Genomic DNA, 21,715 nt, shown 5'->3' with positions numbered 1-21,715 from the left:
AGTGTTTTACGCCCCTCCAGGCCTGTTGTAAAGTGGAAATGTTTCAAAGAAACAACATATTGACATCAAGCGATCTTTGAAGCAGGACATGGGGATCTTTTCATCTTAATGCCGTGAATAATCTCACTTATGAATCCTTACTTGTTTAAATATTTATGGACGTGCTGATTAATTATGTAGTGTTGAATGTCAGACTCTTGCATCTGTGGCCTTCTCAACAGGAATGGAAGGCCAGTATAATAACTATGGGTGTGAAGGTGAATCATTCATGTAGTTTCTGTGAATCATCTGCAGCTTTACAGACCAGGGGTTAGACAGGGGCTACAGTATGTTTTCACCGGAATTCACCCCTAGGCTATCTGTTTGTGTTTAAAGTTTTAACAGGATATCTCAAAATGTGTGAATGTGAATGGATGAAATTTGTTGAAATGTTTTTCATGGGCCAAGGAAGAACAGATTGATGTTCTCATTTTTGAGTTAGAGGAAAGAATTGACAATCTGCTAGCTAGAGCAATGTGGGTGGGTGGGGCATCAAGGCCAGGGCAGAGGGTCAACCTGAGGGGCCATGACCTTCATGGCCTCCATGAATATATTATTCTGTAAGAAATATAGTTAAAACAATCTGCAGCTATCTTTAAGGAGAACATGCACCGCTTGTCTGGACCAGCAGGTTTTTATTTAATTTTATTTATTCAACTTGACTTAAACAAGGCTTCGCATAATTCACATATATAGCCTACAGAAAATGTTGTGGAATTGACAGGTTGATCTACAGTACAGTACAAATGCCATTTTGATCCTTGATCACACAAAACATGTTTACAGATGCAGAGACGGAATCAAACTGTGAGCCACAGTACACAAAATGCTCATTAAAACAATTCCAACATTGTATATCTGATAGTGCCAGTGCCTGTTTCAATGCAAGGAGGTAACTCATTATAGTTATACTGGCAGATACATATTTGATGGCTTTCCAGCATGTCGTGGGATTGTCTTAAATTGTCTGTGGACTATTTTGAGCTTTTGATTTGCGAATGCGATGTGCAGGAATTTCTTAATTGCCTAAGATTATGCCAGTCTGGAGCCAGTAAAATACCCTGCACTATCTTTGTAGACTTTGCCCATGCCTTGTTTCTCACTTTTGGGGGGCTTCAGTACCCCCTGAATCCAAGTACTCCCTTTACCTGAGTATATTTCGCTTAGAAAACTATGGATAGAAAAGGTGCTCTTCGGAAACAGGTCTCCGCCTGGTCAGGTAGGTTATTGTGGGCCAGCATACAATGGGGTAAGCACTTGATGCAGAGGGTCTCAGTGACTGTCGCAGGCATCAAAACTATTCCCTTGGAATCACACATGCTGTTACTCTTTTGTCACTATACAACGCCACCTACTTAGCTTTATTCCACCAAAACAATACAACTATTGTCCTATAAAATAATGTCTAACCATAGGAACAGTTGCATAGCAACAAGGTAGACCAGGCAAAACTAACACAATAAAGAAGAGGAAAAGAATAAACCTAAATCAAAATCTAGTTTGTTAAAGGATCACCGGAGGCTCATTCAAGCTTAGCAATTATTGTGTACAGTGGTTGCTGAGGGACACACGGTTCTCATTGCTCCTGCGATCAAAAAGGGTGGATGTTATTTTCCACACACTTAATTACTGTCACTGAAATGACACACTTGATAATGGGCCACTACAGACTTACAGTGCTGTAGTGCTCATCAAGTCTTTATTACCAGGGTCTTCTCATACCTCCTTTCAAATCTCCAAAGTAAACAGGATTCATTTTAGTATTTAGGTCAAAGTGTTATTGTTTGTAGGCCTGCCTGGTAATACACAGGTAGCACATCCTGCATACAAATATACAGTATCATCTTTTTTTTTTTTTTTTCTTTTTTTTACAATAATTAGTTGTATTGTATTTGCATTTCATGCATTTCCCTCGTGAGCTTGTGTTGTGCATGTCTGCGTTTAGTCCTACAAAAGTGCTGTTATGTTCTGATGACACCAAGCCGTACATGAGACTCTCCAGTTTGAAGGCCCCTCATGCAGAGATAAATGAAATACATTTGAGTTGCTTGCAAAACATTACATTTTGTCGACTATGATGGATAAAACTTTATTGAATTTTTGCTTTGCTTTGCCAGGTCTCCTTTGGTCCGTGGTCTCGCTAGAAGATTTTTAATGTCAGAGGCCGCCGACACACATGTAGGTTTTATCATTACATTTTATCAAAAACCTGGGGGGAGGCGGGGAGTAAGGTTTCGTTCAATTCATTCCCTATGGAAGTCACATGTTTTGATAAGGGAAGATTCCCTTAAGCTTACCTTAAGGCTGGTTTTAAAGGAAATGTTTTTCATAAGGTTTTCATTAGGTAAGTTGTAGGCCAGCTGCTAGGAACAGCCAAGCTGCTGGGAATAGCCTTGATGAGACAAAGGGGCTGAGATGCGACGGCGGGTCTACATCAGAGCCTCTGGTCTGCAGTGACACCGCCCACTTAACCCTGCAAAGCATTGTGGGAAATGGATTCTTATAGAGCGTCGCAGCGGAAGTGGTTTCCTGGTGTCACTCAAGAAGGCTCAAAGAAGGAGAAGACACCCACCCGGAAGTTGGCACACCACGGTCCATGCGCCATGACACTTTTGGGTGGCGGAAGTGGCACCGCTAATGTTATTCACCGAACCTCCGGTGCCCCTTCCGCCGCCCAAAGTGTCATGGCGGATGGCCATGGAGCCTAAAATGACGTCGGTGTCCATTCCTTCTTTGATCTTCCTTGGTGTCACTTAAATGTGTATTCAGTGATAATGAAAGTGGCCGGGGGTCATCTTGTCCCTTACTGGCCTTACAGCGAGGAAATGTTTAGTTTTTAATAGATTTTTTTACACCATTATAATGTTCTCGTTTTGATTATTAGACCCAATCTCTGAATATCGGTAGGCCTACGTCTCCAGCTTCAGGATATGTATGATACTGATTTACTACGAGACTGTGGCATTTTATGAGTTCAGAAGTTTACAATCTAGGCATTTAGCAGACGTTCTTAATTCAGAGAGACTGTGGTTCTCAAAACCTTTATTTTGACCATCATAACTAAACATCATAACATAACTACGGCCATACTCTACCCTGATTGGTCGAGGACTGGCTAGCCACCCCCTGTAAACCGAATCTAGCTATGCTCGTAACACGGGCCATGGTGGAAGTCCTCATATGGTCAGCACACATGAATGAATGGAAAATGTAACAATTGTATTTTTATTTGAATGAAATACAATCACTGAATAAACCTTTAATATTCCCCATTAATTTTCGCCATAGACTTTTACAAAAGTATTTATAACAATTATGTTAAGCCTCGAACCAAGACATCCAGGATGGCAGTGAATCATGACCATACAACCTTTGATCTTATGTGAAAACATATTTTAATATTACATTATTTGATATACAATATTTAATAACTACCCTTTGTTTAGCGATTTTCAAAATGTTCTTTTCATAGAAACAAAGGTTGTATGGTCATGATTCACTGCCATACTGGATGGCTTGGTTCGAGGCTTAACATAATTGTTATAAATCATTTTGTAAAAGTCTATGGCGAAAATGAATGGGGAATATTAAGTGGCACCAGGAATCCACTTCCGCTGCGATGCTCTATTTGGATAAGGTGTTGATAAGGTTCTGATATGGTTTTGATAAGTTATATTACTTAACTGTCTGAACGGACCCTCTAAGTTTCAGTGGAATCACGCAGGTCACAAATGTTGTGCAAAGGCAAAGCAGTACAAAAACGATAAGTAAAATAACATTTTATTTAGCTAATGATTCACTATATTCACAAATCTTGTTTTTAATCATAGCGGTAGAAACATCTTAACGTTATTTGCGTTCATCTAAATATTGCCAGTTTGTTGTCTCACTGTCCGGCGTCCGCAGGTCCTGCCTCTATTGCTGCGGTCAAATTATAAAGATGCTGAAATACTGTCTGTGTGTTAAATTATAGAAAAGATCAACTTCCACCACAGTAATGTTTCACCACAATCTCAAACCAACCTTCGTTGACCTCCTGTATGGAAACTCAAGTTTTAAAAAGTTAAATATTTCAAAATGTTTAAACCATTATGTGCCATGTGCTGGGCCCCTGATTCAGCCCGGGAAAAAGAGTTGGAGAGGCCCTCATTGCGCGCAATAGAGAGAGATCTCTCTCTATAGCGCTGCTGCTACTCAAAGATTTGTGACCAATGGGGGGGCCAATTACATGAGTTATATTTTGTCGTTGTCGAGTGGAAACCTTGTATGTCTGTATGTTTGTATTTATCATTTTAAAAATTAAAACAGCCGATCTACAAGCACACAACGCCTCGCGGTGCGAGGCGTTGTGTGCTTGTAGATCTGCTGTTTTCACTACTTTTGTGCGACGGCCTTGTATGATGAAGCAGCTTTGCGAAAAAACGTATAAATTTGAAACTTGGAGATACGAGGACAGTGACGATTTACTTTGTTGGCCGCCCAGCCCTCAAAATGGAACAAAGGCCGACATTTTATTTCCATTTTTTCCCTAATGGCCGGACTGACCGGCCGGGAATGAACCGGCCGTTCGGGAGTTGTCCCGCTTTTCCCAATGGCCAGCACGTCCCTGATTATGTGAAAGGTCTGGGATTTACTTCCTTTGCCTACTGGCAGCGTGCACAACACATTTGTTGCTGAGCGGTTTATGAGATTATCCATAGACACACACACACACACACAGACAAACAGACGCACAGTGCAGTGCCACGCCGTGAATGGAAACCTGCCCAAGAGGGCACCCTGGCTGGCGGCTCGAGGCTCGCTTTATTTGAAACGGTTGGAAACATCGCTCAATCTGATAGCACCGCTATCTAATAAAACTAGAAAACAAAATTCATAAATATACTTTTTGCTGCAATAGGGCCTACACCTGTGACTGATGAGAAAAGCTGACAAGAGAAGGTTCCGTATCACACATCACTGAAGCACAGCCCTAGCTTTGTTATAAACAACAGCTGATCACAGGCTGAGATTCTGCAGGGTGCATGTCGAAGTTATTCACCAAATCCCCTCCTCAGTAATTTCCCCTGTGACGCCTGTCTTTAACTGGAGTCAGATTCGATCTTCACGAACATCCCTGAGTGAAGACTCTGACATAGCAGTGTATTCATTAAGCATTGATGGCCACCAGAACATGACTCTCTAAATTACAGTCCTCCAACCTCTCATAACTCAACGAGAAACAAATTATTATTAAGAACATTTCTAAGATCGGCTAGATCAGCTATTTTCGGCAAAGCGGCTTGGTGTAGAGGGGAAAAAGAGCAGACTAAGTACAGAGTAAAATGTCAAGTTTATTAGGTAATGGCTCAAGTTAAATATCTGAAAACACAAATTGACATGAATCCAAAATACACTGATGATTGTGCTGTCAAACAATGAAACTATGGAATCTATGAAAAGGCTGTGGGGGGTCCCTGCTTCATCTGAGAACGTTGAAGACCCCTGGTGTAGAGTAGATTGGGTAGTCTCCTCTCATCTACACAACTCAGCTCACAAGCCTGTATGAAACACCACAATTGTGGGCTTACACCGGCAGACTTCAATGTCTGCAGTTGGCCAATTCCACTACATGGCATGAGGTAGAGGGACATAAGCATTGTGATTGGCTAGTTCACTCATATAACTCACACAAATGACGTGAGTTGTCCTTAAACGATATATAAAATAAAAAAAAGGGAATTGAGGTCCTTGCCCTGCTGGTAGCGTGTACAAGAAATACAGTACGATGCTGAACTAGTTTATGAGACGCACGCACGCACGCACGCACGCACGCACGCACGCACGCACGCACGCACGCACGCACACACACACACACTCATATTTGGTATTTGTCTGCTCCTACCTATACCTATCTTGTGTTTCACGCTACACGCTGTTGCTGCTATGACACCTGGATTTCCCCACAGAGATCAAAGAAGTTCTATCCACACACACACACACGCACACACACACACACACACACACACACACACACACACACACACACACACACACACACACACACACACACACACACACACACACACACTATCTCTCTGCCAGGCGGAGATAACCAGAGGGGGTACAAGTGGATGAGGAAACATGGCCCTAATCACCATGTTATCACTGGGCATGAAATCACCTGCCTGAACCAAAGCTTATGAATAAACTACATCCTCACAGACACATTGTGATGCCTGAATATCAGCATCGTTTTATTCACCAAAGCACCAATAAATATGCAGGAGTCTGTCTCGCGGGCCCATTCCTGCACGGACGTTCATTGCACACAGAAATCAATTCATTCACCAACTATGAGAGATTGCACACATGCCCACGGCAGGGACAGTGTACAGTATATTTATTGTCCTCAGACAGTGTAGTGGGTTGGCTTAACAAAAGTATCGAAACGAAGCGGATAAAAGCGCCAAAAGCACCCCACAAAACGATGGTTTAGTGATGAGTCAATTTTTTTTGTGTGTTTTTGAGGGCCATTTCTAGCCCAAGGAAATTTTTTTGTGCAAAACAAATGCTTGCAATGGATTCAGCATCATGACAAACCCCTAGTTAGACCCCTCACATCCTACTTAGAGCAGATTTTGTTCTGGGTATTTTCCTCCTGTATAGAAAGTCGATGGGAGACCAACTTCATATGGATAATTCTATGGGTAAACATCAAAATAAAGTTTGGTACACAAGGCTAAAATCCATCGTTAGGTCCTAAAGAAGCCTAAAAAAAGTTTGACACTTTTATCCGCTTCATTTTGATAATGTAAAAAAACATGGTTAAGCCAACACACTAGTGGTGGACAGTAACAAAGTGCATTTATTTGAGTACTGTACTAATGTACACATCTTCGGAGTATCTATACTTTACTTGAGTATTTGTTTGCATATTTATGACTTTCACTCGACTACAGTTCTCTTTTTCTTTTATTTGCTTTTTACCCTTGTTCTCCCCAATGTAGCCGTTATGTCAATTGATTCCTCTCCACACACATTGCTGTGTGTTGTTGTCGCTGCTGTTGTATCCTACTGACTCACCTGCCAGTGAAGAGCCCCCACCGGGAGGACGTAGAGTCTTCGTCCTACTTCTCCCACCCAACGCTCCCTGCTGACAGGTGCCGTCCCAGCCCGTAGGCATAGCAACAGATCACCCTCCCCACCTGGCTTCCCTCCCCTGCACACAGCAGGCCATAACCTTTCCAGGTAGCGACCCCCAAAATAATCATATTTTAACTGGGGACCCACTCCCCCCACCCTGATGAGCACTAAGAGTTGAGGCATTACATTATGCAAAATGTGAAAATGTGCATATTCTCTAAATTGATGTTGGTTTGTTTACTGTTGAGAGAGAAAACAATGTTGCACATTAAGTTAATCATCTGGGGACTCCCCAAAATAATTTGGGGACCCCCCTGGTGGTCCCGACCCACAGGTTGAGAACCACTGCTCTAGATGCTCGATAAAGCCGGCTGCAGCGCAGTGGATTGGAACCAACAACCACACCATCCCTGAGTGCCAGACTGCCAGTACTTTACTTAAGCAACTTGTTGCCTTGCTCAGACAATAAATTATATTTTTTCACCAACGACGGAGTGCCTTGGAAATCCTTTCTCTGTAAGTCTGCTGTCTACACCTTTAGAACTTAGCAGTACTTCATTGAAACATTTTTTTGTTCACTTTACTTAAGCGTTTGCATGTTTTGCATACTTTCACCACTCCGTGACTCACCTGTCCTTGCCCGTCTCCTTCTTGAAGAGATCGTCGAACTGCAGCATCTTCTGCCAGGAGATGATGTACACCTTGAGCTTGGGCAGCACCTGGTTCAGGGACGTGCATAGAATGTCAGAGAGGCAGTGGCTGAAATTTCTAAAAGGGCATTTTGGTGAAAATATTGAAAATAGCAGAGCTCCAAGCGGTGAGCTTGGAGGTCGGCTATGTTCAGTACTTGATACCACACTAAACTAAGCATAATCAAGTGAATACTGGATATGTGGCGTAACGGCATTGATTTCCACTAGGGGTGTAACGATACATTTTAATAGCGATTCGGTACATATCACGATACATGGTTGACGATACGATACATGGACGATATTGGTTCATTCATGGCGATACGATACGATTCGATTCAATGATTTAAAATCGATATAGTAACTCTTTAGCAAAGACATTAAATCTGTTTGAAAGGTGTGGATAGTGCAGGTTTTTTAAGGGAAACATGTATTATTATGGATATAAATAAGTAAACACTCTGATTATCTGCCAAATACATGGACATTGTATATTGACTAACCTGCACCTTGACATGAACACAGAGATTATACACATGTATCGATAGACCAGTGTAGCTACCGGTATATGGAATGGAAAAGTAATTAAACCTCTCCTTTTAATTTTTTCAAGAGAGCATTTGCATTTCTTTCACCACAGTAAAAACTGCATTCATGGTCTCGAGAGAGAGGGCACTTTTTACAGACGGATGAAAGGGCAGGGGCTCAAGCCCCCTTTGATGTCTATGTGTGCACGTGCCTGACCTGGTTCATCAGCCGCAGGTTGTTGTAGACCAGGCCTTTGCCGTCTCGCCTCATGTACGTGCTCGGCCCCCAGAAGACGAACACCGTGTCTTGGCTGGCGTTGAGCAGCTCGTGGCGGCTGCGCAGCACCCGCTGCATGCTGGAGTGGGCGATGACCCGCAGCGTGGTGCGGCGGCCCGCGTCCCGGCCGTAGCCCCGGGCGGTCGGCGCGTCGTTCATGCGGATGACGCACTCGGCCCGGTCGATCTCGGCCCCGCGGCCGCCGCCGATGAGGTGGCCCGAGCTGGTCACCAGGGCGCACGTCTGACAGTGCATCTTCAGGGGCTGCAGAGGCAGAGATAAAGGATCAGTGGTGGAAGAACTACTGACATTTCTTACTTAAGTAAACGTATCAATACTGCAATGTAGAATTGCTCTGTTACACGTAAAAGTCGAGAATTAAAAATGTACATGAGTAAAAGTACAAAAGTATTGGTTTCAAAATGTACTTAAAGTACAAAAGTAAGAAATACTCATTAGGCAGAATGTCCTATTTTCAAAAGTATAACAATATTTTGAAAATAGCAGATGCTGGAGATGGGATGGTTGTATGGCAACAAGGACGGACGGACGGACGGACGGACGGACGGACACATAGAGACGGATAGATACAGTATGTGAGTAGGAAATGAAAATGAAAAAGATGGACAGAGAGAGAGACCAGGAAGCAGAAAAAGTTTAGAGGAGAGACAAACAAAAGAGGAGGAAAAACAAAAACTTTTTGGCACAAAAAAGTATTGTGTCTGTAAAAATAAAAATGAAATATTTATGTGTTTATGTTCATAAATAATTAGTTTCCTCATCCCCAATGGACGCATCTTTTCAAGTTCTGTATATTTTCTTTGATAGTCTCGAATGCCCTTTTAAAAATGTATTATTCCATTAATTTCTTTGCGGCACTCGTTTCCGAAAATTCTATTTTGTCCTTTAGTTAGGTTTATTCAACAACATGCAGAGCAGACAGAATGCAGTGCACACCTTTGGGAGTGGGAATGCTTCACAATGTGTGTGAAGAGGAAAATGCTTTGTTGACAAATGTGCTGCGACGCTATGGCTCTCAGGTTCATGTGACTTGTCATATTCCCTCATTGGTGGAAGATATGGCTTTTGGGTCTTGCTTATAGGATTTGCCTCAGAAACTCTCTCCCACATATCGTCGTTGTCGGGTGAAAACCTTGTATGTCCAAAACCGTTCGTTTTGCGTTTATTATTTAAAAAATGATTTAAACTAGTGAAAACAGCCGAAGCACACAACGCCTCGCACCGCGAGGCATTGTGTGCTTCGGGTAGATCGGCTGTTTTCACTACCTTTGTGCGACGCCCTTGTATGATGAAGCAGGGCTTTACTTTGCGAAAAAACATACAAATTTGAAACTTGGAGATACGAGGTTTCTGCCCGACAGTGACGATATACACTCAGTATTGCTTGTACTGCACTGGTATGTTCGCACACATTGCAGCGCAATGAATTATTCCACACATGTACAGTACCATGCCCATTGTAATTCATAGACTTAATGTATAAGACCAAGAAAGATAAAGAATAAAGAGACTGTATTTACTGTGTGCCTGCATGCGTGAGCGCACACGTGCATGCGCGTGTGCGTGCGAGTGTGTGTGTGCATGCTTATAGGCCTATGTGAGTGTACAGTATGTGCATTGTTCTGCTATTCATGTACTTCTGCATGAGTATGTGTGTATGCTGTGCGTACGTGCTATTCATACAATAAGCAGCATTGTTTGTGTGTGTGTGTGCGTGCATGCATGCCTGCGTTAGGCATGCGGGTGTGCGTTAGTGCGTGCATGTTTGTGTATGTGAGTCCAGGTCTTCCCTCTGGAGGTGCCCCATTTCCAGCACATCTCTCCAAGACAGCACTTAAAGTCAATGACATGCAAGCCAAGCCCAGCTATAGCCCAATAATGTGGAGCTGAAATATTGCCCGAGACACAATAGTTATTTATATGCTCATAACATCAACAAGGATTTACCTCACTGCACCCTATAACACTAAGGAGCCATGATGGAGTCTATGGCTTTAGCATACATGTCCTGACTTTGACAGATAGTGCAGCTTTTACCGGCAAGACTGGTTTGTATGTCGGGCAGAAACCTTGTTCGTATGTCCAATGTAGTTATTATTTAGTCACAAGCTCTTGATCAAATCTTTTTATCGGTTAAATATCTGTAAAACCTACATACATACTTGACCACCACTTTCAACCAGGCATACCTATTTTTAAAACTCTATTCAGAAATAGGGAGAATAGTAGATCTATAAGCTCACCTAAAAAGAAAACATAAATGAAAGTGTACAGTAATATGGAGATACAAGGTTTCCGCCCGACTGCGGCGGTCTGTAAAAGAGGCTGAGAGTGAGAGAGGGAGAGAGACAGACAGACAGACAGACAGACAGACAGACAGACAGACAGACAGACAGACAGACAGACAGACAGACAGACAGACAGACAGACAGAGAAAGAGGAAGAGAGAGTGAGAGAGAGGAAGACAGACAGACAGAGAGGGAGAGAGAGAGAGGAAGAAAAAGAGAGAGATAATGGTGAGAGAGAGAGGGAAGAGAGCAGGGTTGAGACCGGGAAACAAGGGAGGAAAGGTTACAACGTGACAGGGCAAGGAGACGAGACGAGGATAGGGAGACATGGTCTGGAATTGAAAGATGGAAAAAGGAAGACATACTCTGTGTGCGTGCGCGCGTGCGTGCGTGCGTGTGTGTGTGTGTGTGTGTGGTATAGGCTATATATTGTATATACAGTACAGTATATGTGTGTGTGCATGCGATGCGTGTGCCCATACAGTGTTTGATGAAGTGCTGGTCTAATGAGGTCCTAGTGGTGTGAACCGCCACCAACAGAATGCATCCATTTTCCTTTTCCTATGCCTTCCTGCCATTTCTCTCAAGCCGCTGCTGCTGCCTGCCTTCCTTAGCGGGGTCTGACAGCCGGTCCAGCGGCAGGAACACACAGCACAGCACCCACTGGAGCAGGTCAGAAATCTCATTTTCACCCAGGGAGATTTTAAGTGGATCCGCAGGCACTGTTCTCTGTCTCCCTCTCCTTCCCGTCTATACCCTGAAAGTGTAAGTGGGCCGTGCTGGCCAGATTGTCCTCTTCAAGGTGTCTGGTCAGACTATTACTGAGAAATAGCCTGGATGGTCTGGACATTGGCTCTCTATTTCAGTCGCAATTACGTGGCCTTCCAATGTGGTTGTTGGGTTGAGAGAATGGGACTCTCTAGCTGGCACAGGGGCGGGGAGTTAATTTGCAGGGATTCTGAATTGGGCTGCAAAACTCATTTGGGAGATTCTGAACTCATTCGAGAGAATCTGAACTCCTGGCCGCCAAACTTGCCGAAGTCATTCTAAAGACTCCAAACTTCTTCCAAACATGCTGAACCCGCGCGAAAGATTCCAAACTTCTTCCAAACACCCTGAACTCATTCTAAAACACGTTGAACTCATTCAGATGATTCGAAGAGTCATTGCAAACATACTGACCTTATTCAGAAGATTCTAAGAATCATTCCAAACATGCTGCAAGTCATTCTAAAAGATTCTGGAAATTAACGTTTCATTCAATCTGATAATCCTCAACTTTTTGATGATTGGTTCCCTATCGATCACAGATTTTGATATGGCAAACAAGAACAACACTTTGTTCTTGTTGTAGTATGAAGTGGTATGGATCTCAATACAGTTATATTGATTTGTCTGAAATCCCCAAACGCCGTTCCAACTGTGAGGGTCCTCTGCCTGCCCTTTAAGGAAAGACAAAGAAGAGGAGGGGTAACCTTGTTCCACTTGTGGCAGAGCTGCCCTGGTTTCATTAAAGGCCATCCATTCAGGTCGCCCCAGCAAAAGACAAATGAGCTGGGCTGATAGAGATGAGCCACCATCCTCATCCTCAGTACTGAAGTGAAAAAGCCAGACAACGAAGCAGCTCTTCTCTTTCTATCCCAGTGGTGCTCAATCTGGGGTCCGGGGACCCACTGGCGGGCCGTGAGGATATATGCAAGTGGGCCCCCAAATGATTGGCAAAAGACAACTTTTTTTCCCTTTAAAACCTTGAAAAGTGGGTTTTCATTGTGATACTGCAGACTAGTATACTACGTTAGTTCCATTGATCCAAGCCAGTCATGGATCAATGGAACATGAACATGATCTGAAAATACAGGCAGCCCACCCATCTGACCACTTAACATAAGTGGTCAGATGGGTGGACCGCAATTCGCGAATGCTTCTGAGATTTCCAAGTGGGCCGTGTTCCAGAAAAGGTTGAGAACCACTGTTCTTAGTCAACATTCAGTCAGCATCTGAGCCCTCGTCATCATCAGGTCCTTCATCGGTTTGTATAACGCAGGGGTCTTTTTCAGTCCAAGGACCCCTTAGTCAAGAGAGAGATGAAGCAGGGACCCCCACAACCCATAGATACCATATAGGTTCATTGTTTGACAGCACAGTCATCAGTGTATAGTGGGTTCATGTACATTTGTGTTTCCAGATATTTAACCACTTGAACCGTCAATAATTAATAAACTTCACTCTATCACTTTGTACTTGGTCTGCTCTTTTCCCCCTCGACACGAAACCTCTGTGCCAAAAATAGCCGATCTACAAGCTCACAACGCCTCGCAGCGCGAGGCGTTGTGAGCTTGTAGATCGGCTATTTTTGGCCAAAGTTCTCAAAATATGGACGCTAGGGTTCAAGTTGTTAATATAGAACTAGGACCCCCTAGCCTAGGGGGTCCCGGACCCCCTGTTGAAGACCCCTGGTATAATACATCACAGCCAACCCACCATTCACCCGGCCAGACCCCAAACCCATGCGCTGCCGGGGGGCAAAAGAATAACATGGCCATGAGAGAGCTGCAGGGATTAACCTTGAAGAGAAAGAGGTAAAGGGAGGATAACATGGAGGAAGGCTAAGTAGCAGCCAGACCACCCGGACAGGATCTTTCCTTGAGAACAGAGTGAGGCAACATGGTGTCGGGGGGAGTTGGATCAAACAGAAAGGGGGGCTGTTATTGGAGAGCACATTAGTGCTACTTTAGAACGGGTACACATTATTGTGTATCATTATTTTATGCTTTAACTATTGAAAAATAGCAGATATACAAGCTCACAGCGCGGCACCGAGTGCCGCGCTGCGAGCTTGTAGATCTGCTATTTTGGAAAAATCGTGAAAATTAGAATTTTGACCCGATTCTATAAGTGTCTTTTGAATCCTTCTAAGGTTTTTTGGAGAAACCTATGTTTCTATGTCAGCGATATGGCCAGCCATCGTCAAAGAAAAGGTCCTTTTCACTTAACTGGAGCTCAGTTAGTCTGTTCTTGAGAGACTACTCTGTCAGTGGTTCTCAAACCTTTTCATGTGAAGGACCCCCAAAATGATATGTATTTGGCCACGGACCCCCATCTCAAAATATTTAGTTCCAGGGACCCCCCCCCCAGAAGCAAAATTTGAGTTACAAATGTTCGCTTTGAAAATACATACATTCAAAGATTTGCACACATTTTCACGACTTTTTCAAAAATAGCAGATCTACAAGCTCGCAGCGCGGCACTCGGTGCCGCGCTGTGAGCTTGTAGATCTGCTATTTTTCAATAGCTAAAGCATTCAATAATTCTAGGCCTAAATGGGTTAAAATACAGAATATACGCTTTAAGTCCATTTGTTTCGTGTGAAGACTTTTGTACCAATTTATTTATTTTTGTTGCTACAGTATTTGCCCATATAGTTACTTATTACATTACCGCCGTGGCATAGAACAATGGTTCTCAACCTGTGGGTCGGGACCCCCAGAGGGGTCCCTGAAATTGTTTTGGGGGGGTCCCCCGATGTTTAGCTAAATGTTAATATTGTTTTCTCACTCAACAGTAAACAGATCAACATACAGTATAAGTGTATACAGGGCATCTGCACATTTCTAAAGTGACAATTTAAGGACTTTAAAGAACTTTTTAGTACCTCTGGTCACACATTGGTCAAAATGTCAAATATCAGAGGCAAAAATTGCAGAAATAGCAGATCTACGTGCTCACAACGCCTTGCGTTGCGAGGCGTTGTGAGCATGTAGATCGGCTATTTTCACAATGGAACAGATCGAGTCAAACTAAATGTAATGCCAACTCCAAAATTCCAAGTGCTTGTGCAGGGTGGAGGAGGGGGGTCCCCAGTTCAAATATGATTATTTTGGAGGTCGCGGCCTGAAACGGTTGTGAACCACTGGCACAGAACACTTCAAATGTTAATAATTCAGAGGCCACAGTGAGTCAGAAGCCAGGACCCATGTGAAATTTGGAGGCAACAACAGCATATCATTTTACAATAGCCAGACTGTAAATATTATATGATTGGAGCCTCCCACACAGGCAATTACTGACATTAAAAACGTGCATGCATTTTTGTTTGGGGGGAGAGGGAACATGAAATCAGATATTTTTCTTCTTTTCTCAGCCAAGCCCGCCCGCCCGCCAGGGGAAGGAGCAAACTTATATTTCTACAATCCATTATGGCTGACCATGGCCCTCTTTTAGCGAAGAAATAGCTTTCAATTGTGGTTATTGATTTTATGTGGGCGAATCTACCGGGGAGTGCAATTGAGTAGGGGGGCTTTAGAGAGAATTCTGGGTCATCTAGGATGCTGGGATGATGGCGGAATAAAGGATATGGTCAGGGGCGTCACAAGGGGTAGGAAAGTGGGACTGAGTTACTAGGGCCCAAGGTGGTGGAGGGGCCTTAATTATGTTATACTTTAGCTATTGAAAAATAGCAGATATACAAGCTCACAGCGCGGCACCGAGTGCCGCGCTGCGAGCTTGTAGATCTGCTATTTTTGAAAAGTCGTGAAAATTTGTGCAAATCTTTGAATATATGTATTTGTTAAGCGAACATTTGTAACTCAAATGTTGCTTCTGGGGGGTCCCTGGAACGAAATATTTTGAGATGGGGTTCCGTGGCCAAATACATACCATTTTGGGGGTCCTTCACATGAAAAGGTTTGAGCTCCACTGACATAGAAAAACCTCAGAAGGATTTGAAATATTCAAAGATTTTTCAAAAATAGCAGATCTACAAGCTTGCAGCGCGGCACTCGGTGCCGCGCTGTGAGCTTGTATATCTGCTATTTTTCAATAGTTAAAGCACAGGGGCCCCGCAGTGAATCCTTGTACCCAGGGCCCAGAATTTGGTGTGACGCCCCTGGATATGGTGGATAAGTGTGGGCACTGAGGGGCTGCAATCATGCAGCTCAGCATGAGGTTGACTGTCTGTCTGTCTGTCTGTCTGTCTGTCTGTCTGTCTGTCTGTCTGTCTGTCTGTCTGTCTGTCTGTCTGTCTGTCTGTGCTATGTGGAGACATAACAATATAATACATTGTCGTTGTCGGGTGGAAACCTTGTCCAAAACCGTTCGTTTTGTACTTTAAAAACGCGCTGCGTTGTGTGCTTGTAGATCTGCTATTTTCACTGCTTTTGTGCGACAGTCTTGTATGATGAAGCAGGGCTTTTACTTTACAAAAAAAAAAAAGATACAAGGTTTCTGCCCGACAGTGACGATATACAACTCTCTGGCCTTTAGCCTCTTAAGATGCTTTTTATCTCCACACATATTCAAAGGAAGAATCCCTACTGAGATACTCAAAAGCATGACATTTATGTAAATATGAAATGAGAAGCAAAAAGGATATATCGGAAAGTGGCATGAACAGAAAGCTAGAATTATATTTAATTGCAACAGTTAGAGGCATTGGCCAAGAAAGAGGGGAATTCAGCTGCAGTTTAAAAAAAGAACCGTTTAAGCAAATTATCCAATTCTACAGTATATTACTTTCCGATCAGAAAGACAGACAGACCTACAGTATAGGCAGGTAAGCGCTGCAGGGCATTGTCAAAGTAAGGAGGTAGAGATTAGATCCTATAGAGCACTATGATGGAAGCATCGGAATGGCAGGGGGCTTGAGGACCTTCAATGATTACAGTCATTTGAACTATTATTACATTTCCCCCTATTTGCATACTATTACTACTGGGCCATTACTCTAGCCCTGGATACGCAATGCTGCAAAACACACAATGTGAAAGTCACTATCGGTGTCTCGTGGGCATTTAAAGTACAAAAATAAATACAAATTTCAGGTGGACGGTTTTCGTACCACTTTAGCAGCAGACAAACAATATACTGTTCACAGCTGGGAATATGTTGGCACAACCATAAACCTCATTCTCTTGCACCCGTGAAACACAACAGGGTCTGTGCACAGAAAGCAATCTTTGCCTAGCCTCACATAGCCACCCTAAATCTCTCAAGCTCAGTTTCCGCTTCAAGACATCATTCCATAAAACATCCACTGAGAGTCGACTGAGCCCAGCACCTGGAAGCCGGAGTCTGCTGGACCAACCAGAAAACGTTTGGAGTCTAGCGTTGATGCTGCTATATAATTAGTTAAAACTGAAAGATGTTTTTGTTCTTCCCCTATAGGGTTCGCTCTCTCTGATACTGCCAGGCTTTAATTGGCTGTGCTTGTTGTACATTCGTAGGTCTGACTGGTAACTTTGCATCCAATCCATGCAAAGTTACTTACACTGACAGCCATTTGATTCTTGCCAGACCACAGTGCGTGAAGCGACATTTGTGTTAGGGAAGGGACAATTATGAACATTTCATATCACGATTATTGTGACAAAAGAAATCGTGATTTACGATATTATCGCGATAATGAAAATATCCATTATCCTGGAACGGAACATTTGCCAAAACAAATACCAGATCTACAAGCTCTTAATAATCAAAATATCTATTATCCTGGGCGGAACATTTGCCAAAAAATTGCAGATATACAGGCTCAGGCTATATGCAGCTCAGAAAATTTAAGTTGAATTGATCCCACTGCATGACGGAGGACGACATCACGATAAATTAAATCTCCACAATACGATTATCGTGAGTGTTTTTAATCACGATAAACGATAATATCGCTTATCGTCCCATCCCTAATTTGTGGTCATGGCATTCTCGCCTCGCACAACTAATAGGTCCTTGCTAGCTAGCATTTGGATGCGCCCTGTGTGAGCACTGAGCAGCCACTCGAGGGTCGCAATGGGTATTTCAAGCCACTACCCTGCATGGACATCTCACCTTCGCACACTCTGTTTTCCATTTTTATTAAATCTTTTCAGTTTCTCCATGACTCGTGACTTGGCTTTTGGCCAGATCGACGCCCCATACAGACCAGCCATTACAGAGAAGTCAGACGAGACATGCACCGCTGGGAGATAATGAACAAAGGAAGAGAGTGTAAGGAGAGGGAGAGAGAGAAGGGGCATCCATATGAAACATGGCCAGTCAAGAAGTCAAGTCAACCCCCCGCACAGCGCACACACATAGATGACAGCTCCTGCCGCGGCAATGCGGTGGTCTTAATTAGGGTAGATTTTCCTGACAACCCGCTGAAAAAAAGACAACTTTGATGGAGGGCAATGAATAACAATACCCATAGGTCAAATTAAAATTCCCTGACTGAAGTTTGAACGGGACCATGCAAGAGACCAGTGACAATTGATGGGGATCTTATTAGGAAGCATGCAGCTACAGGCCTTTGTAAAAGAAAGTCGATTGTGTGTGTGCATGCGTGAGTGTGTGTGTGCACACACACATGCGTTCATTCATTAATGTGTTGATTAGTTCAGTGGTTCTCAACCTTTTCAGGCCGCGACTCCTAAAATAATCATATTTTAACAGGGGACCCCCCAACCCTGACGAGCACTAAGAGTTGAGGCATTACATTTTGTAAAACACGGTTTTATTGTGAAAATAGCAGATCTACATGCACACAACGCCTCGCATTGCGAGGCGTTGTGAGCATGTAGATCGGATATTTTCACAATTTCTTCCTCTAATATTTGACAATTTGGCCAATGTTTAATTTGTCATTTTAGATGTATTAAAAAGTCCTATAAATTGTCACTTTAGAAATGTGCATTTACGTTCTATACACTTAAACCTTATCTTGTTTTGTTTTACTGTTGAGTGAGAAAACAATGTTGCACATTAAGTTAATCATCTGGGGACCCCCCAAAATAATTTGGGGACCCCCCTGGGGATCCCGACCCCAGGTTGAGAACCACTGGATTAGTTGGTTTGTTTGTGTACATTTTGGCTTGTAGATCATCGAGGGGAGACTGTTAAAAAAAAAACCTTCTAACCCAGCCTGGAGAAGGGCACTGAACCAAACACATTCTCCGGCCCCTCTGTGAACGGAACACAAAAATAACAACTCCCAGGTTCAAAGCGTGCGCCGACATCGTCCCGAAGGTGAGAGACCAAATCATTAATCTATAGATTTCCTCGCCTCCTGGACAAGAGGCAGAGAACCAAAAAGACACGGGCAGCTCCTACTTCTCGCTCTCTCCTAACCTTGTCCAGCGGGGGTGACCCCAACAATAGATCAAACACTTCTGCTCAGTGTGAGTCCTCGTCTGTATGTGCTGCTGAAAACACAGACACACAGGCAGGGGCGTCACAACACAAGGGGTAGGAAAGTGGGACTGAGTTACTAGGGCCCAAGGTGGTGGAGGGGCCTTAATTATTTTATACTTTAGCTATTGAAAAATAGCAGATATACAATTACAAGCTCACAGCATGGCACCGAGTGCCGCGCTGCGAGCTTGTAGATCTGCTATTTTTGAAAAGTCGTGAAAATATGTGCAAATCTTTGAATATATGTATTTGTTAAGCGAACATTTGTAACTCAAATTTTGCTTCTGTGGGGCAAGGTTATAATAGTTTTGGATTTTTCCATTAGTTTTTATTTTTATTAGTTTTGAGGTTTTGTTTTCAATTACAGTTTAGTTTTAATTCGTTTTTAAAGTGAGGTTGCTAGTTTCGTTTCGTTTTTATTTTTTGAAAATGCTTAGTTTTAGTTTAGTTTTTATTAGTTTTAGTGTTAGTTTTAGTCTTTTACGGTATTTGTCAGGGGTGAGATTAAAAAAGCTCCGGAAAAAGTATTGTCTAATAAAGAAAATCAACAAAACTTCTTGTTGAGAGTGGCAGGAATGTTGAGACATACAACTTCTCTCTTTGACCTCACCAACTGGTGTTTTTTATTTTTTATTTCCACAAAAGACAAAAGACGAAAACTAAGGAGATTTTCTCTATAATTTTATTTTATTTTAGTTAGTTTTGTAAACACACAATATCGTTTCAGTTAGTTTTCGTTTTTTTAAAAAGCTTAGTTTTTATTTTTATTTCAGTTAACTAAAATGTTTTTTCATTCTAGTTTTCGTTTTTTAGTTAGTTTTCGTTTACTATAATAACCTTGCTGTGGGGTCCCTGGAACTCAATATTTTGAGATGGGGTTCCGTGGCCAAATACATACCATTTTGGGGGTCCTTCACATGAAAAGGTTTGAGCTCCACTGACATAGAAACATAGGTTTTTCAAAAAACCTCAGAAGGATTTGAAATGTTCAAAGATTTTCATGATTTTTCTAAAATAGCAGATCTACAAGCTCGCAGCGCGGCACTCGGTGCCGCGCTGTGAGCTTGTATATCTGCTATTTTTCAATAGTTAAAGCACAGGGGCCCCGCAGTGAATCCTTGTACCCAGGGCCCAGAATTTGGTGTGACGCCCCTGCACACAGGCACCCCAGTGTGTCAGGCCCATGTAAGTGCAGATGCATGCCGGCTGCACCTTGTTACTGCGCATACCACTCTCCCTAATTGGCTCCATGTCAGCTCGCTTGTTGCCAGCGCAGGCCACCATATTATACATCATACACTACCTCCCTCCACCCCCAAACGCCCGCTCACGACAGCGGGTGACAAAGAGTGAAAGATAATATAAAAGAAAAACAATGAGGGAAACACACAGACATAGACAGATGAATGGAAATAGAGGGAGAGCTGGCTAATTTGTAAAAACAACCACGATGTACGACAGAAAGGGGTTTGTTGTGTAAATTCGCCTTAACCACATTAAAGCTTAATTGTATCACTACTATTTTGAGCATGTCGTTGTACTGTAGGTGAATATTAAGTCTCAAAAACAGGATTCATCAAGCACTTTACGGCCAAATTACACCCATATTTTGATCTTACCGGCATTTAGGACAATTCCTAAGTTAGGGGTCAGATTCAGCAAAGGTTTTTTTTCTGGGATTTTGAAGGGACTTTGAAGGTAAAACAGGAATATAAGTCATATTTAGTCACTTTATTTACACTATATTTACAACCAGATTGATGAATCAGGCCCATTGTACGCAGTGAAAATAGCAGATCTGAATGATGAGCTTGTTCTGTACTGTAGATGGTCAGTCTTTGTCATATGGTGGTCATATCAGGCTCAAGTGGTTACAGTAAGAGCAGAGAATGGGTAGAAAGTAGGTGAGAAGTGCAAGGGAAGGAGAGACAGACAAGCACGAGCGTGGGAGAACAAAATGAAGAAAGTTCAGACTGGGCCGACAGACCCCCACAAACACATTTACCCACTGGGATGATTGCTATAGCAGGAATACAAAAGATGAGAGGCAATTTAGCTGCTGGGGAAAGAATGTCTCCCCCTTTCTGTCTGACGCTGCATCAGGAGACATGCAGCCAAGAAGACAGTGGAAGGAACTCAAGGGAAGGTTATGAAAGAGTGTTATTAGAAAAAGGCATAGCGAGGGAGGCGGGGAGAACAAGGCGGCAGAATGGAGAGCAAAGAGAAAGGCGGCAGAAAGAAAGGCGGAATGGGAAAGTGGGGGCGTGGAGAACAAGGGAGACTAAAGAAAGAGGGAAGTATAGGAGAATGGAGAGAACAAAAAGAGAACATGTTTGACAGGAAAAGAGAGGGGGGAAGAGAGAGAGAGAATTCCTGAGGGTCGTGATAGAGTGACGCGGGCGAGGGAGGTGAAGAGAAATGAAAGTTTGATCTGTTAGATGAAACAGAGGAGCAAGGAAGAGAAGTGGCTGTCAGAGAAAGAAGTGCTTTGGAGACCAAGGAATGTAGGACAGTGTGTTTGGAGAGACACAGCAAGGGGGAGGGAGGTCAGTGACATTCTTCAAGTTTAGGTGGTACATTTTAGAG

The 21,715-nt window shown here is 43.1% G+C and overlaps 1 protein-coding gene across 1 annotated transcript in view; it reads right to left on the bottom strand.

Moving 5' to 3' along the window:
• Window positions 1–21,715, bottom strand: part of st6galnac5a (ST6 (alpha-N-acetyl-neuraminyl-2,3-beta-galactosyl-1,3)-N-acetylgalactosaminide alpha-2,6-sialyltransferase 5a) — a gene marked incomplete at both ends in the record, with an annotated part of 60,448 nt that overhangs the window by 9,479 nt on the left and 29,254 nt on the right. The window contains 2 exons of the mRNA XM_080725840.1: window positions 7,795–7,883; window positions 8,601–8,924. Coding sequence (XP_080581966.1) covers window positions 7,795–7,883; window positions 8,601–8,924 — 413 coding nt within the window. The remainder of the gene's footprint in view (window positions 1–7,794; window positions 7,884–8,600; window positions 8,925–21,715) is intronic.

The sequence above is a fragment of the Nannobrachium achirus genome (assembly GCF_963921795.1).
Source record: "Nannobrachium achirus genome assembly, chromosome: 5".
NCBI lineage: Eukaryota > Metazoa > Chordata > Actinopteri > Myctophiformes > Myctophidae > Nannobrachium > Nannobrachium achirus.
This window is presented reverse-complemented; position numbering and strand designations above follow the sequence as displayed.